At 39.3% G+C, this 17,672-nt stretch overlaps 1 protein-coding gene across 6 annotated transcripts in view; it reads left to right on the top strand.

Moving 5' to 3' along the window:
* Positions 1-17,672, top strand: part of PLEKHG1 (pleckstrin homology and RhoGEF domain containing G1) — a 130,438-nt gene that overhangs the window by 97,028 nt on the left and 15,738 nt on the right. For all 6 annotated transcript variants that reach the window (XM_074862866.1, XM_074862865.1, XM_074862863.1 and 3 more), the window contains 5 exons: positions 1,830-1,930; positions 7,116-7,185; positions 14,281-14,327; positions 14,810-14,960; positions 15,960-16,091. In XM_074862866.1, coding sequence (XP_074718967.1) covers positions 1,830-1,930; positions 7,116-7,185; positions 14,281-14,327; positions 14,810-14,960; positions 15,960-16,091 — 501 coding nt within the window. The remainder of the gene's footprint in view (positions 1-1,829; positions 1,931-7,115; positions 7,186-14,280; positions 14,328-14,809; positions 14,961-15,959; positions 16,092-17,672) is intronic.

Raw genomic sequence — 17,672 nt, 5'->3', positions numbered from 1 at the left:
ATTAGTGGGCAGAAAAGGTTATTTATTTACTGCCATCCTTAGAGTAGGCCTGAATCTGTCACCTACTTCTGCCTTTGATCTAGTGTGTTGCTTGCTACAGTCCTGTCTGCCTCACTGTCCTGAACCTTTTACTCTTCTGCAGCTTCTGAGTAAAAATAAAAAGCCAAGGACAAGTTCAGGGAGTCCCAGGGATGCGGTTCCAATGACTTACTGCACAAATATATTTCAAGGACAGGCTTGGACTATGACTCCTGTCAGCTAGGAGAGAACGTAGCATACAGGTCAGATACGAACACAGGAGAGATGAGATGACTCTCCAGGGGCCTGCCTCCTTGCCTACCCACTGCCGCTTGTTGCTCTTCTTAAAGACACTGAGGTTGCCTTGGAATAGGCTTGCTTGCTTTCCCTTGGCAAAAAATACTGACTTTGGGGGCTGATGAGGAGTACCTTTGACTGGAGGGTATGAAAGAGTGTGGATTATTGAGCATTAGGATAGGGGGAGGGCACAGGAAAGCCTACTGGTATCTAAACCTGAATCTTGGTTACGCCTGTGACTCTGCTGACACTATTTCAGTTGGAAAGAAGGATATGAAGGTGGAGGATGAAGCGCTGCAATTCTTAACCTTCCTTATGAGGGCATCTAAAATCCAAAAGTAGATCCATGGTTGATCTAAACCCTTTGTCTTCATGGGATTTATGCAGAGAATAAATCTTGGCTAATGTATGTGTTTTGTAATACTTTTTTCTTTACAACTCTGGAACACAGTTATGCCTTTGAAGTTTTCACGGTCTCATTGACGTTTTGCAGGGCTCCTTCCTTGCAGCGCCGTGGAATGCTGTGTTGCTTTTGGGAGGTTGCCACACCACGTTGTCTAGCCCCAGGCTAAAGGATTTTATTTATTTTTATTTTTCATTGTTTCAGCTGTTTTCACTTTTACTTTATTTTCATCCTCCAGCAGAATTTCTTCATGAATGTGGCACATAGGGTTTCTTGGTTTATGAGTTGCAGTTAGTTAAATAGCCTGCTGGATTTGTTTGCCCTTATCTGAGAAATTTTAATACTGTAGCAGCAACAGAATGAAAGGTGACACCAGGAGCTGAGCTCTTATCAAAGTGAGGGAAGAGATGGGAAAGTTGTTTTTCCAGAACACCGCTGATCTGAGCTTTTTCTAGCTGTCTTGTTCCTATTCAACTGAAGTCCCTGGATGAGACACTGTCACTCTTCTAAATGAAAAAGGAAATCTTTACTGGAATATGTAGCAGTGTAATTTGCAATGTAACTGTATGTATGATTAAATTGCATGCATGTATATACATTGAGAACTGTCCTCTACAAACTCTGCATTCTTTTCTTAAGAATGATTTAAAAAAATATATTTTTGTAGTGGTTGCTTTTCTAGCCTGTGTTGCTTGTATGCTTTCTGCTCTTCATTACATAGGTTTTCTGTTACTGCATTAAATGACATTCTTCATCTCTTATTTTTACATTTTTTTGTCTTTGAGCCAGTTAAATGATCAATTAAACTGTCATTGTGAATGAAATCTGAATACGGTTGTAGATCAGTAGCAAGAGAAATGTTGGCTGCCCTGTCTAAGGGCTATAACTTAACGTTCAGTCTTTTGTTATTTTCTTGCTTTCAATGAACAGGTAAGTACTGTTACCTTTCATAATAGAGTGACTGTTCGCAGAGGGGCTACTGAAGGCTTTGCTGTAATAATAAGGTGAAACTGATATGAAGAGACTCATCTTGTACAATAAAACATAGCTCTGTTTACTGATCTAGAAAAGGAGGAAATGTCTGAAGGTTTCCTTCTCATTTCTCTTGTAGGATTACCTTGACTGTATCACTGACCAGACCAAGCTCTCCCTGGGGACAGAAGAGCGATCAGCCCTGTTTGGAAACATACGGGATATCTACCATTTCAACAGGTAAATTCATATTGAACTAAGTGAAAACAGTTCCACAGCCTGCATTAATGAGGAGGGAGCAAGCCAAGCAAATGCTCTTTTATCACTTTAATACAGCCAAGATACATAAATTGAGAAATGGTCTACCTTCGATTCTCAGCAGGGTTGGTTTACTGAGATCAGATTTTTTTAAACTGTTTGTTTTATGAATAAAATGCAGTCTCCATTTACTTTTTTTTGTTTTCATGCTGGGTATTTCTGTGAATTTAAGTCTAACCGGCTCTGTGTCCTAACTGAGCCTAATGCAAGACCACTGTGAATAAAATTCTTGCCTTATGAAAGAGACGTCATTTTATTCCAGCTATATTGGATCCTTTTGTATACCAATATACATCACCCAGATCTGGCTTTTGTAGTGTTTTATACGACTGGGAACTCCCTGAATTAATTTCTCAAAACTGTGTTCACGGACCTTTCCATTTTTTGAAGGCTTTTGTTCAGTATCTTTACACCCTTCTCTAAAATTGGGCAGATGGGATTCTAGTGTACATGCGGAGCCTGAAGTAAAATTTCTTGCTTGTATAGCTAGTGCCACATTGTGTGGGATCTGCAGTATCTGCAGTTTTAGGAGCATGCTGCTGCTACTTTTGTCTGAATCCTCTATTACTATAAAAATAATGAACTTAATCAGCATTTAAGGAAAACCTGAATGTTCAATCGATGCAGGAAATGTATTGGCATAAAGTTCCCATGTCTTCTATATCCCATTACTCCTGTAAAAGCTCTCTTAGCTTTACTATCGTTGACAAAACACCTCTCAAACTGCTGTGTTCTTTGAAGAAAAACAGATAATTTAATTGAATCAAAAGAGGATTCTGAAGTGGAAGACTGGTGTCAAAGAGCATCTTTCAGTGTTCATTCAGTGTTTTTCCATCATCATGGGAAGCTACTTTAAAGTGCTTCAGCTGCTGGGATTGCTGTTCAATATCAAAGGGAAGAGTGGGGACGAATCTATTCAGAATTTATGGACAAACATGAAACCTAAGATCTCTTCCTGAAACTTAAAACAGCTGCTGCAGAGTAATGGAAATACACTTAGCTGAAGCAGGACACAGCAGCTTTCTAGTTACAGCTGACTTGACTGAATGTCTAACATGGTGGAAAATACATAGTGGTAGCCCAATCATGTGTTTTAGAGCCATGAGACAATGATTGTGAGCTTACAGCTTCCCAGTGGTCACAGGATGGGGAAAAAACAGTCCTGGTGATTATATTTTCTGATCTTTCAAAAGCTAGAGAAATGGCAGACTTGGTAGCTAGGCCACATTTATGCCAGCATCATTGCCACTATTACCTGATAAAAATACCTTCAAGTATGATCAGTCATTATACAGAATAATTGAGTTGCAAAAAAAAGATTTGCAGGGGATAAGAAGAAAAAAAAAAGCAAAAAAAAAGCAATTTGGGGCAGTTTTAGAGATAGATATGTTACAGTGGTTAAAACTCACTGGAAAGTTGTCTAAAGTCTCTAGTAAGTTACTGATGTATTTCAGGCCTTCTAATTTAAAATTCTGTATGGAAATTGTGAGCTTTTAAGACTGAACATTCATTGTAGATCCCAATATAGCTTTCAAGGATTAAGTTCCCTCCTGTGACATTTGGCATGTAGCTTCTGGCTCCTAAACATACTCTAGAGCCTTTTTATTTATTTTTACCTTTGAAAGAGGTCCATTCGGCAGTTCTGTGTTAGTAGTTTCAGATGCTTTTTGTGAGCATGATTTTATAGTTTCAGAATTACCTTGTTTTTCTCAACTTTGAATTTGACCATTAATCAATGATCAAAGCTTTTAGTCTTGGGGTTTTTTGGACTTTGTATAGATCGGAGAAATTTCATTTCAGTAAATGGGAATTTCTCTCAGCTAAACTGCTTATGATTTTTAGGTGTTCCACTGAATGGCAGAAATGATGGTCAGGATGGTAACTGCTAGTCCTGTGACTATGATCTCTTTTTGGAAAGCTATTTATTAAAGCAGAATCACTGACTATATACTGGTCCCCTGGCCCTGCTCTGTCTCTTGGTAGAAGGTCCCCCACTATTCATTTATTTGGAAGGGGGAAGTGTTGTCCAAGTCAGCATTTTTTGCATTTCTTCCCTGACCTCTCCTGTTGAGATTCTCTCCAGTGTCAGTTTAGGATAAATTCTCCAGCTGATACCATGACTCAATTCTGAAAGGGGAACTCTGCAGAGAAAAGTGCTCAAGTTCACTACTTCTACCAACACTCAGATGGTCTTAGGAGAGGCCAGGCTGAAACCTCTGCTGCTGACACAGATGCATGGTCCTTGTCCATTGGTGACTACTGAAGCACACAGATAGAGCACGGGCCGTTTTCTGTAACTCCTGTATTCAGCAGTTCCTGTGCTCTGAGCTTCACGGTGGTAAGGGCTGCTGGCTTGTTGTCAGGAGGAGCCTTCATAAAATCTGTAAGAGCTTACCTTTGATGGAAAAGTTGGGGTTTTTTTCTGAGTGGAAAGAAATTAGTCTTGGCTACAGGATTTTTGTGACAGTGTAGTTGTATCAAGGCTAAATTCTCTTGATTGTTGTTTTCTTTTTACTGAAAGTCTGAACTTTTCAGATTAATTTTACAGAACTTTATATGGTGAAGGTATTCTACCATGAAGACCAGATTGTGCTTGCTATGTCCATTTTTGTTTTGAATGCTGTGCTCTGTCAGGCATTGAGAGAATGAAGTTTTTCAGAGGTGCTGTTACTTTCACATTTATGGCTAGACTGTGCGGTACTTGGTCATCGACTGGTTTTTTTTGTCATGAGTTCAGGACAAACCGTGCTGTTTCCTTCCTGCATCTTTCCATTCCTTCCATTCCATCAAAATGGCCCTGTCCGATGCCCCTGTCATTAGCGTCTCTCGCTCACTCCAATTCAGATCAAAACAGAGGAGAAAAATACTTGTGTCTTTTTTAGATTTTATTAATTTTATGTCATCACCATACCATTTTAAAACAAATGCCTTGCCTGAATTGTGTGTGCAAATGCGGTGATTATTTGCAGACCTATAAATGTGTTTATCTCACTCCTCTTGACCTCCTGTAGTTAACAGCATGATACTAACCTGCACTTTGTCCTACTGAAACTCTTCACGCATGAGGGGAAAATAGATGTATTGCCTTGAAAATAATTTGTACTTCAAAAAATGAAAACACCCTAAAAGACATTGTTATGATACTTTTATTCATTTGACTTGAAAAGATAACCAAAGCACTGCATGAAAAATTGTGAATCTCTTTATGCTTACCTCTCTCATCCCAAGGGACTTAGCATTAGCTATTGATGATGATCATACAGATGCAGACTTTTCCAGCCCATGATAACCCAAGCCATATAAATCAGTAAGTACATGGTCTTAAACTTGCGGCCTGCTTCAGTCTGAGTCTTGTTAGTGATTCAGCTGCAAGAGCATGGAGCTCCTCTGATGGTGCTCCCTTGTGCTCCCTTCCTGCCTGGGTGACTGGCACAAGTGAGTCACAGAGGCCGAGAGCTGTGGTATCATCTCTGAACAGCATAAAATCTCTGGCTAGTCAGGTGAGGGGAACTAATGCTTTTCTCTATTGTTTCTTCTGCCTCTTGCCAGGTACTTAGATGTAGCCTATAATAATAGCCCTCCTTTTTCACATGTCAACTTGGTATTATAGGGATTTATTTAAGTTTTTCAGGATTCCTGGGCATGACAGATTTGTTATTTTTACAGTGGCAGGCTGTTCTTGCCAATCTCATTTTTACCAGCCAGGAGAGACCGAAGAGAGTGCAGTATAGGTGACAAAATCTTTCAAAGCACAGCACACACTATGGGCTTGTGCTGAAGACACAAGCTACTAGCATATTTACTGCATAAACTTAGACTCACTGCATGAATATATGAAATCTTTAAGTGTTGCATTACTGTAGCCTGTAGGAGAAATAATGCGGTATTATAGGAGACCAGTAGGAATAAAATGGCAAAGTGCTACATACTCTAAGCCATCAGGAGAACGTCTGCCTGCTGGACAGCAGGAATCCTCTGAGCCTGTTCAGAGTGGTTGATGTTATTTCCAAAACTCATGCGTGGAACACAGTCAGTCATTATAACTAATGGTTATGGTCACTGTTGCTAAGCTTGCTGCTTTTGCTAATGTAAAGGAGCTTCATGAGTGTGGGGTATCAAGCAAGGGTCATATTTTTATTCCCATTTTGATGAAGGGAGAAATTGTGTGGAGATTAAATTGTTGCTGTACAGAGTAGCTTAGTGACCACTTGAACCTAAAGTCTGTGTCTTTGTTCCTTGTGACTGATTGCTGATTTTCTCCCCTTCCTTCCTCCAGTAATTAAAGAAGCAAAGAGCAAGTCAGGAAACTTTTCTGGTTTACTCATTTTCTTGCTTACAGAGGGAAATTGTGTCTGCTTGGAGGGGAAAAGGGTAGTTCCCTAGGTACAGGCTTAGCAACTCTTATGCAAAACTCATTCGGGGAACCAGCTGTGAACTGGGAAAAAAGTAGCCCTAAATAGAAAATCACCTGATGAGAAGGAGGGGAGGAAAAAAAGTTCTTTCAGAGAACAATTTGGCAGAAAACTCGGTTTCTTCTCTTGTTTTTCTGAGTACATCTCTCAGTAAGACTAAAGACGATTTGGGTCAAGGAGAGACCTTTGAGGTTTTCTTCTGCTTAAACTCTTTCTTTTGCTGATTTGGCTTTCAAGAACTGTGTTTCATACAACAGTGAACATGCTCCCTTATTGCTTTTCTCCTGTTACAATGAATTCATTTCCTGCTTGGCATGTCAAAATTATAAAATCCTCTCAGTAAGGTTTTATTTTTATGCGTGTAGAATTTATATATTTGCTTCCAGAAAACTTGTTCCAGGCTAACCATTTTTCTTCAGTGAAGAGACCCACTAAAGGTAGACAAATTGTCCTGAGTGAGCTTATTACCATTCTTCTTGTATGTGTAATACATCCCTGGTTCTCATCTGTGTTTTTCAGACCAGCTTCTCATCTCCTTCAGTCAAGTAAAGCTCCTAGAATGTACAATGCCTTCATAGGACAGGGCATGTGCTTCAGTATCTTTTAAATTTCATTAGTTTTAAATTGTGTTAGTTGATATACAAGCTACCAAGATGTGCCATAATTGTCTTTCCTTTTCCTGCTCTTTGCTTTAGTGAACTTCTGCAAGATTTGGAAAACTGTGAAAATGATCCTGTGGCTATAGCAGACTGTTTTGTTTCCAAGGTAAGTGGCTACTGCAGGAGTCTGCAGCACACCAGTTGCGGAGTGATACGGGTGAAATAAGATTCATTTATTAGCTTTTGAGACCTAATTCTGACAGCTTGTGTGACTTCAGCCAAGAAAAATTAGCAAATCTATGGAGAGGGAAGGAGTTTCTCTTAGTACGTGATAGGGATACGCCTCTGATTTGCATTTTATAAAAAAATAAAGAAAAAGGTGTTATTTTCTTCAATAAGTGTATCTGAACTGGAGGAGCTGTTGATCTAGGGTTCATTTTTAGATCACTTTTTGTGGAGTATTACAGGGATTATTTTTTTTCCTCCTTTTTTAATATAGGTGATCAAGTGGTATTCCAGTTATGCCTTGTCATCTTAAAAAAAACTAGAGAATACAACTTGGCTTCATTTTTAGAAAAGGCAATAACCTTAATGTACTTGTGGCCATATTGTTTTCCAAAATACATTTTTTTCCTGAATCCAGCAGCCATACCTTTAATTTTCTTTTTAAAGGGGATGGTCTAAAGCCTAGCTTTAAGATTCAAATCTCATTCTTTCCAAAATAATTTGAATTTTCTGAACATTGATCTGACATCTTCATTCTGTTGGGCAAGTCTGAAGCCAAAAATTATGGAGAAGTTGTTGTTAGGTGCAGGAGAAATACAGGGAACCAAAGTAGGTGTCCTTCATTGTAGGAAATCCAGAGAGCCAGTCAGGGGGAAGGGGCATGGCTATAATGGGTAGGACAAGACATTAAGTAGTTTGGGCTACAGATGACTCTAGTTCACTGCAGACTTCACCAGAGAACCTACATATGCCTGGAATCTGTAGAGCCCAAAGGTGTTAAGAAATAATGCCATCTCCATGGTATTTCTGGGGAAAGAGGAGTGTAAGAGTGGGCATGTAGTTGTTTAAATTTGGATAATCTCTCCTTAGGTGTGTTTGCCTTTTTAAAACAAAAACAAAAACAAAACAGCAAAAAGAAAAAAACAAACCCTGTCATGTTTTGTACTTTGTCCTGATCTCAATATTGCCAGCACCAAGCATTCAATGTAGTAGGCCTAACACAAGGATTTAAGATTAACTGGACCACCCTCCTGTGGTGGTCCAGAAATTTGTTTGGCACTGTTGTGACACAAGGGATTTTATTGTAAAGGGGAGTGATGATACCATCTTAGTGCTGCTGTTTTGCCAGATCACTTGCTTGAGTTGAGTTTGAGAAAGTTGTTACTTATCTAGTAATTGATCTTTTGTGAGTACTGAGAGATCTTAGTACTGGCATCACTACTACAAAAGTAGGATGTATTTTTGCCCCATTGAAATGGGGTTTATGGCATGTTGTTATCACTCCAAATAGCCTATACTGAATTGAAGGAGAGAGAATGGGGTAAGGGTGAGTGCAGAGTCCTACTTCTGGAACGGAATAACCCCCGGTGCACGCTGGATCCAGCTGACTACGAAACAGCAAAAAAGGATCTGGGGTCCTGGTGGACGAGAAGTTCAGCTTAAGTCAGTGGAGTGCCCATGCAGTGAAAAGGCCAATTGTGAGGCCTTCAGGATATTTACAGATAGCACAGTTTGGAGCTGGTAGATCTTTCTGCTGTGTTGCTTGCTTATAGCTGGGTCCGCTGGGACTACTCCTGGCTGGAACATGAAACAGAGGTGGTGCAATGATAATAGCAAGTCCAGGAAAAACTTGGGCTCTCATTCATATTGGCCAGCTGAAAGGAGTTTTCTGGTAGACTCTCTGGCCATTAGTTCCAAAATCCATCTGCATATCATTGCTTATGCTTTTTGTTCCCTTGTCAAATGCTTTTAGCATTTGTATTATTGGCAGGCAACTGCCCGATGGCTCAGAAATTGCTAGAGATTGCAGTCCTAATGAGCATTTTTTAGCTTCATCCAGACAAGTGCAAACACTTAAAAGCAAAATCAAACAATACCAAAATATCCCACAGTTCTGGTTTTGGCCGTGAAGATGTCATTACAGCAACTGCTGACTGTCTTTAACAGACTCCAGTTGTCCATTCTTGGTTGCTTGTATCTTCCCAGCATTGAGTAGTGGAAATAAAACTGCCTTTTTTGGCAATATACAGTCCTTCAAGTCTTAGGGGACTTTGGCCATTTATTGTTTGATGGCTTCGGGTGTGCTAGATCTTCACTGTGAGTTAAGCACAGGGATAATATCATGCTGAAGTCATAGCTCACAGCCTTAACTAATGGATGTAGCTCTGCTGGAGCTTCTTTAATGCTTCCAGTGGAAGTGTGCTTAGGTTACATGAGCTCTGGATCTAGTGCCATTTTTTTCACCCTACTGGTTCAGCTGTGAATACCATAGGCATTGGGAATTTAAATGTATACTCAAGTTTTCACTGTAAGTACTGTGTTTGCTTCTTGCATTTCATGAAGTTCAGTAACTGCATAAAGTAATAGCCATTTCTTTCTTCAGGACTCATGTGAAATGACACAAAGTTGGTTTGCATGTATAACAGAGCAATTATGGTTAAAGTAACTCTGGAGCTTGTTGGAACGAAAATATTTGATATTTGTGAAAACATGTAGGGAGCTTAATTTTTTAAGGTCTGGTTTTGGACCGTATTTGATACACTGTTTCTTTGAACTTTGTTACTTGGTTTTGCACAGTAAAATTTGTTGGATAGCATATTATACTTTCCTCACACAATCGTACGTCACTCTGTTTCCTGTGTATAATTTTCATGCTTGAGTAGTAAACAGCCTTGCAACTGTTACTTTTAAGGGAAATACAGTAAGGATTATCAAATCACATTAGCACACTTTGAAGAAAAACTCATAATTGTGGATTTGAATCTTTATCTTAACATTTGTTGTGCTGAGTGCCCAAAGTAAATAGTTCCTAAAATGGCAGCTTTTATTTGTTAACAGACTTCAGCAAGATGTCTTTAGTGTAAACTAGCCAGTGACATAAAACTCAATAACAGATAAAATAACCGTGAAAAGCTATGACTTTATAGAAATATTTAATAACATTTTATAACATTGTATTAAATCCCTTGGCTTCCAGATATTTTCATTCATTAATAACTCACAGGCAAATAGACACAAATGTGGAAAAGCACGCTTTTTTAAAGCATGTCTGGTCATGACCTTTCTGCACAAAGATGCAGATGATACACATCGGTATTTGTTTAAACAGTGTGGGATGGCTGCTGCATGGAAATAACCTGCCACTGAGAGTAGTGATGTACTAGTTTAGTTTCTACCAGCTCTGGTTCTGTCTCTTTGTCTAGAGGAACTGTATTAACTCTAGTATGTTAAATGTCTTGGAGACATTTTGCTGGTAACTGTAATCGGAGGCTGATGAAAGGGTTTCAGTGCAAGCTTAGCTATAGCTTAATTATTCACATAAAAGATTGTTTATACGTTTTCTTGCCAACCTAGTCTTTCCTTTTCATAGTAATGATGCCAATGTTAATTAGAAGATTGACTTCAGTATTCCACACGTTTACATTTAAGTGAGTTGTTGTAAAGGAGAGCTTAACTTTGGCACGTCGCTTTTCTCACTCAGCACCCCAGAAATTCAGAACATATGTTTTCTGAAAGACGCACCAACAGCTTAACCAAGGGGAAAGGGAGAATTACTCTAATCTAGCATCTCATTAATGAAGAGGAGATCCAGGCAATTGGCTTCAGCTTACACTCTGACTCAGCTCATCTTCTCAGCCTCCATTTTCTTTTAAAGTGCCTTTTATGGCTGTAAAAAAGCACAGTGCACCGAGAGTTGAGAGAAGATCAGGGCTGTAGCCACGTGCTTGGCACTTCACTTCTTGCGGAGGAGACGAGCAGTGAATTGATTCAGCAGTGGGGGACAAGCTAAGTATAGCTGGGATCTGCTCATTCTTGGCTTCGCTCTTGAGAGGGTGACTTGTAGTCAGTGCAGACCCAAACTCAGCTTGGGTCTCAGTTTTTGCACCCTCTACCACAACAGCTTTGGGCCCGCAGATTAAAAATGAACTCTAGAGTGATTCCAGTTTCCCTGCAGAGATCATTTTTAATGTGTTTTGGAGGCAGTTGAGGTGAACAAAACAACTCTCAAGGTGAGTAAGTTTAAGAATGTCCAAAGAAATACTGATGAGCATAATTGGCATTTTGCTTACATTGTGAAAGTATTGATAGAAATATATTAAATCCATCTTAGTCGTGGTTTTTCTGTTGCTTCTGAACATAGTTCACAGCATTGGCTTTAGCCTGCACAGCTTGTACCCTGATGTACTCCCAGTAATGCAGTGCTCTCTCTGGGGAGTCTGCAGTGGAGCAGAGAATGCGAGCTGGGCGTGTGAACTAAAAGTCCCTTCTTTGACCACTCAGAAGTGCTGGGTCACCAGGCGGGCAGTGGGAGAACGGCCACCCCAAGTTGTGTGGCTTCTGCAGACTGAGGGAGAGCCTCTCTTGGCCACTCTCCCAGTGTGTCCACATGAATCCTGCTGAGCCTAGGCAAGGTGTATGATGTTGATTCACACCAGCTTCCTAAGCTTGAATGCATATCAACAATCTCATTCTGGAGGCAAAATATGTGTAATTGACTTTCTACTGGCGTTATGCTTCCATAGCTCGGTAAAAGTAAATGCTCTTAGTAAAAGTAAATGCTTTCTGATGGTTTCATGTGATGAAATGAGCTGTGGCGCAATGAAGCGAGTACACATGTAAGTGCAGTATGAAATTTGGCATCATGTCTGTTCAGCAAGCAGGGATGATTGTGAAACCATTCTTAAAGTTTTTAGAGGTGTTGAAGGCATGAGAAACTACCTTTTTTTTAATAAAAGTTTGTTCCACTTCATAACTAGACTAAAATTCTTTTAAAACCAAAAATCCTATTGCAAGTAGTTTTGACCTTGTGTAAAAAAACAAAACCAAAAACCAAAACAAAGAGGGAGAGTGTGAAAAGGCTCCTGGGATTTCAGACTTGCTTTTGATTTTGTGGGGAATGTGCACTCAGACCACTCTGAAACCCTGAAGTGTTTGGCTTTGTTATACAGATAATGCTTTCACTTGTTAAAATTTCACAACAGGTATTATTTTCTTTTTGCTTTGAAGAGCAGGACAATTGTGACTATATTTATGAGCAGAATATATAAATATATATAAAATAAATTGGCACAAAATGTTCTGTACTTTGCTTATGAAGTAGTTCTATAAATTGCATTATTCTGTGATTGTAGCCATGGGAATATATTACAAATTATACCAAAAGCCTCTAAACAAAAACCATGTATTAATATATGCATATATAAACTAAATTGCTTTTTTCGTCATACTGAATTTCATACTAATACTCTCTCTTAAGCACCTGACTTATGAGTGCTAGCTCTTTTGGTAGTGATTGTCCAAGAAAATTACACAGTGTCATGTCTGCAGTGCTCTGAGGTTTGTTAGTTCTTTGTTTTGAGTAGAGAGGTTTTGGAGGTGTGGCCGGGATCCCAAGCGTGGGCATGAACAGGCTATGGCACAAGTTCACTGTCTCTGGATGTGGACATGGGGTGTAGGTACACCACCATAAAAACTAGCTGTGACAACAAAATTAGTTTCAAGCGTGAAAACCCAAGCAAAATTGTTTAACTGATTTGTATCAGGACTACATTTAGTTGGTTTCCAAGAGAAGAGCAGTTTAGTAAGCTTACAGCCCACTAGTGAGTAAATGGGTATTGCAGTGCCCTAGAGAAACATTTATTAGAAGTTTGAGTTATTTATTTTTCAGAACAATTAATATTGAAATCCAGTAAGAAATACTGAAATGGATTGTAATGACTTGTACTCAAGTGGAGTAAAATCTTACTTTATATGGGATCCTTATGAATCACTGCCTGGTGGAGAAATGAATGGCACAACCTGCTTTACCCCTGCGAGAGGGGGAAGGGAGCAGTGCTGTTGGAAGTGGGGAAGGCTGCTGCCTGAGCTGGCTCTTTCTGATGAATGGCCAAAAAAAACCCAACCCCAACAATGAGAAACAAAAGCCACAGCCTGAGTCAGCCCTCTCCCCAAGTGGTGTTGCTCCTCAGCACTGTTGCCTTCTGTAAAGGCAGGTACTTGGTCTCGCCATTCACTAGTGACCACCCCTCGCGGAACACAGCTATTGTGCTGCAGAATGCCAGGGTCCATTCTGAAGATGCTTCGAGTGGAAACTGGGGTCTTGTTTACTACTGGAGGATTGCTTTTTATTGGTCTAGGGCTCAGGAAAGAAAAAGTAATTGATTTTTGGGACCACTTTGCCGTTCTGCAGTGCTTTCTTATTCTTTAGGATTTCATCAATCTGCAGAAATTGCATATTATTTAGGATAGAAGTTGATAGGCAGATGTCATCTTAAAGCACGTGGAATGTTTCTGGAAACCTGTTCCTGCACAGAATTAAATGATGGTGATTAAGAAAAAAATCTTAGGCCAAGGATGAAAAAAATTAAACTCAGACTTTTGCTCTGAGAAACTTGTCAGCATTAGGTGTGGGCAATTTCACTGTGACAGACAAATGTGAAAACCCACCGAAATCTAGTTACAACTTGTTTGGGTAATAACGGTCTGCTTTCACAGAGTCATAATTTACTTTTTTTAAAAAAATCCCTTTGTGGCTTCTAATTTTCACACTTAGGCTGTGCTTAAATGTGAAAGTATTTATAGTTGCTTGAAAATCGCACACCAAACATAACCTGCAAAACTTACTTCTCCTAGTAAGCAGTTGTGTGCTGTAGCACACAAAAAACTATGTATGTGCAAGTCACCTGTTTGAAAGGGAGGTTGGGTTGGTGGGTGGTGTTTTGTTTTGTTTTTTAAGATGCGTAGATTGTCATAAAGGACCTTGGAGGCTCTGTTGCTAAGCCACTTGTTTCATCTCTGTGTAGGTTTTCTTGCTTTTTCCTTCAAGAAAAGGAAAAATCTCCCCCCGCCCCGCCCCCGAAAATGAAATTCAATAAATAGGTCTCTGGTAGTGTTAGGACTGTCGCATTGAAAGTAGAGAATTCATTGTTCAGCAACTGGAGGAGGCGTTGTCTTGATGTCATCATCTTTATCTTGCACATGTATTAGCTGCTAGTTTGACAAAATCTGAATATATAAACATTTCCTCCCCATGCAGAGTGAAGATTTCCACATATATACGCAGTACTGCACCAACTACCCAAGGTAGGAATTCTGGGTTTCCTTATTCATTTGTCCTTGGCCAGTTTATGTAATGCAAATTACAGTCTACATCAAAAAATCGGCTTCTTCCCCTCCCAAATTGGAGGAAGGGTCAAGGAGTTTACCTTTTTTGTAAAATAAAATAAAAAAAAATTAAAAAAACCAAACCTGCCCAGAATGAAATATGCTCATCTGAAGTTTTGTTCTGGCTGTTCTTACCACTCATTGCTATTATCCTCCTTTAGAAAATTATGGTCTTATTTTGCAGTGCTCCAAATATATAATTCCCAGTAAGAGAGAGTGGTTGCATGTGAAGGGAAAGCATAACTGAATGCACGAATAACTTAAAACCCAAGCCCAACAGAAACAGCAGTGATTGGATTAGGAATTTGCTGCCTTGTTTTACAAGGGAAGAAAGAATTCTTGACTTTACCTAGAGACTTACAGAGACAGTGTGTCTCAAAGCTCTGTATTGATGTTTCCAGGTCGGTGGCTGTGTTGACAGAGTGCATGAGGAACAAGGCGCTGGCCAAGTTCTTCAGAGAGCGGCAAGAAGCGCTGCAGCATTCTCTGCCCCTGGGCTCCTATCTCTTGAAACCTGTCCAGCGTATCCTCAAGTACCACCTGCTTTTGCACGTAAGCATCCATTAGAAATTTATTTAGTTTAGGGCTACTGCACGTCAAAGTTCCTGCCTTTGGTACAAGGCTTGATGGTTAGAAAGGTTCTGGGTTTCCTTAAATGCTCTTTCTTTTGGGGATGTTTGATTTCTACATATGGAGATTTTTTCTGTCTTCATCTCTTCACAGAATATGCATATATTTGGAGTGGGGAATTTATGGTAATTGTCTTAGACACATTGAATCAATCTGTGCATCCAAATAATTAGGGTTTTTTTTTTTTTGAAAGCTGGTCTGTAATTCTGAACTTGTTTGGAAGATTCTTTTCATGAAAAAACAATTTTGTACACAAATTTATCGTTCCAATGAAAACCAGCATTTTCCCACATGTTGCAATGCTGGGGGTGGTTGAAAGAGGGACTAAAGACATATAAACACCCTGATTGGTAAGAATTTTGTGGAGAGGAATGACTGAGGAAGTGGGGACTCTTTCCATATTCAATGAATTGAGTTAAGCAAGTTTCGGAAATTCCTGCTTTATTGTTAATGTTTTCCACATCTGTTTCCTATTAGAGAGTCATATTCTAGTGAAGTGTAAAGACACTGATCCTTATTTAAAACGTCTGATGCTTTTTTGCTCTCCAACTGTAAAATAATGCCTAGAGTAATTCTGTCGGGGGTTTGCAAGTGTGCAGATATGTTCTGTGTTTTAAGAAAGCTGTTAAACTCTGTCTGAAAAGGTCTCCAGCCAGCATGCTGTGCGCTCTTTCTGTGCACCTCTGCTCACAGCGGCTGCTTGCAAGTATAGTTGCTGCTAAACTGACCATAAAGGCTTGGCTTTGTTAGTCATCTTATGTTAATTAAATTGATAACAACATGCAATAGTAACGAAAGCAGGAGCGCTGCATTTGAGTAATCGCAATGCAAAGACAAAATAGTGCAGATAAAAACATAGTATTGAGTCTAGCTGGAAAAATTCATTTAGAAATAACAGGACTTTTTTTCCCCCCGTCTTAGGAAATAGAAAACCACCTTGACAAGGACACTGAGGGCTATGATGTGGTGCTGGATGCCATAGATACAATGCAGAGAGTGGCGTGGCATATAAATGACATGAAGAGGAAACATGAACATGCCATCAGGCTTCAAGTGGGTTCCCAAAGAGATTTTATGGGTGTTTGTGAGCTGTTTTTGTCAATATAGATGCCAGTAATATTTTTTAGTTTATCTTTTCTTTTAATCTTTGTCAGTCATAATTTAGACTCCTGTTGAATATGCCTGTGGCTGTTTGATCTTAGAAACCATGGTCATAGCTGCTGCAGGAAAATCTCAGACATCTCTACCCTACAAGCAGCATCCTGTAAAGCATTTATTTTGCAGTAATATGGAACTTAAGATAACTTTTCTTTCTTCCATTCCCTCAATTGTACAGCACTGCTGTACAACCCTAGGGCATGGCTTTGTTCAGAAATCCTGTGGTTTCCGATTTCTCCCCTTTGGGCTGATTAATTTTGTTTGGAGGCGTTTCTTGTGCTGCTTCTTGTTTGAGTACTTTTCTCTTGGGCTTTTGAAGACTCATTATCAGTTGCTTTGTGAAAAGTATAAACCTAGAAACATGATAGTTAGAAAAAGGTTAACTTCACTTCAAATGAAGAATATTTGAGGAGAAAACAAAAGCTACACCCTGATTAATTTTTGGCTTTGAGAGCAAACTCTTTTGTAGACTTTTTACAGGTCTTTCATTCTGTTTCAAATCTCCCAGTGAATCGCGATTTTATGTTACATTTTCATCAGCAGTATTTATATTGCTTTAAGAAATCTGGGGGGATTTTTTAGTTTATAAAAGGGAGTATTAGGCTGATATCATTCCAGAAATCTACACCGTATTATTCTTTATCCCTTTTTTTTCTTTTTAACATAAATGCAACTTATTTGCCCTCATTTTTTGTGGTTTGTTGTTGTTTATGCATAGGGAGAATAGAGTTACATTTGATAACATCTTGCCTGCAGCAGTGTAACCTTTGCCACACATTGCTGGAAATGCATGCTAATGACTTTTAATAGCAGTCTGCTATAAATCTGAGTAATGATAACCAGTAATATTTGGCAATAAAGCGGGTTAAATGCTTTTGGAAAAAAGCATTATCTTTTTTTAATTTATTGAGCTCAGCTGGCAAATGTATGGGGTTGTGGAAAATGTTTATGTTCATAGTTACCCTTTAAAAAAAATAAAATGTTTCTGCAACCATGAGGATAGGTCTTCTGTGGGCTATCGAACTGCTGTTCGGTTTGTAATGCTGCAAGTACTGCGGCAGCAGTTCCTGTGCAAAGTCCCCCTCAACAGTGATGGACTTGATCCCTCTGCTATACCCTGACTTATTTAAAAGTTCCTGGAGAGATCTGATAAAATACAACTTTTTTCATTCATTATGTTTAAATTTTTTGTTATAACAGTCTTGTGTATAGTCCAAAGTGTGTTGCTTTGGTGTTTTCTTCCTGTGAATGCTCTAGGCTGCATCTGCTTCAAATGTACTGAGATGTTTTCTAGCTGAATGCTGTGTTAAAGTGTAAGATCCTAGAGAGACCAGCCTAGGATGAGGAAATCTGTCCCTGCTTTGCTAATGCTGCCAGGTTTAAAGTCTAATGGATGTTTTTAAAGACTTCCATAGTTAAGGTTTAGTCTGCTTTTAGAAGCTGCTGTCCCATCCTTAAGTTCTATGTCATTGCCAC

This window comes from Strix uralensis, chromosome 3 (genome assembly GCF_047716275.1).
Source record: "Strix uralensis isolate ZFMK-TIS-50842 chromosome 3, bStrUra1, whole genome shotgun sequence".
Lineage (NCBI taxonomy): Eukaryota > Metazoa > Chordata > Aves > Strigiformes > Strigidae > Strix > Strix uralensis.
Note: the sequence above shows the minus strand (reverse complement) of the source record. Positions and strands in the feature narration are given on the sequence as shown.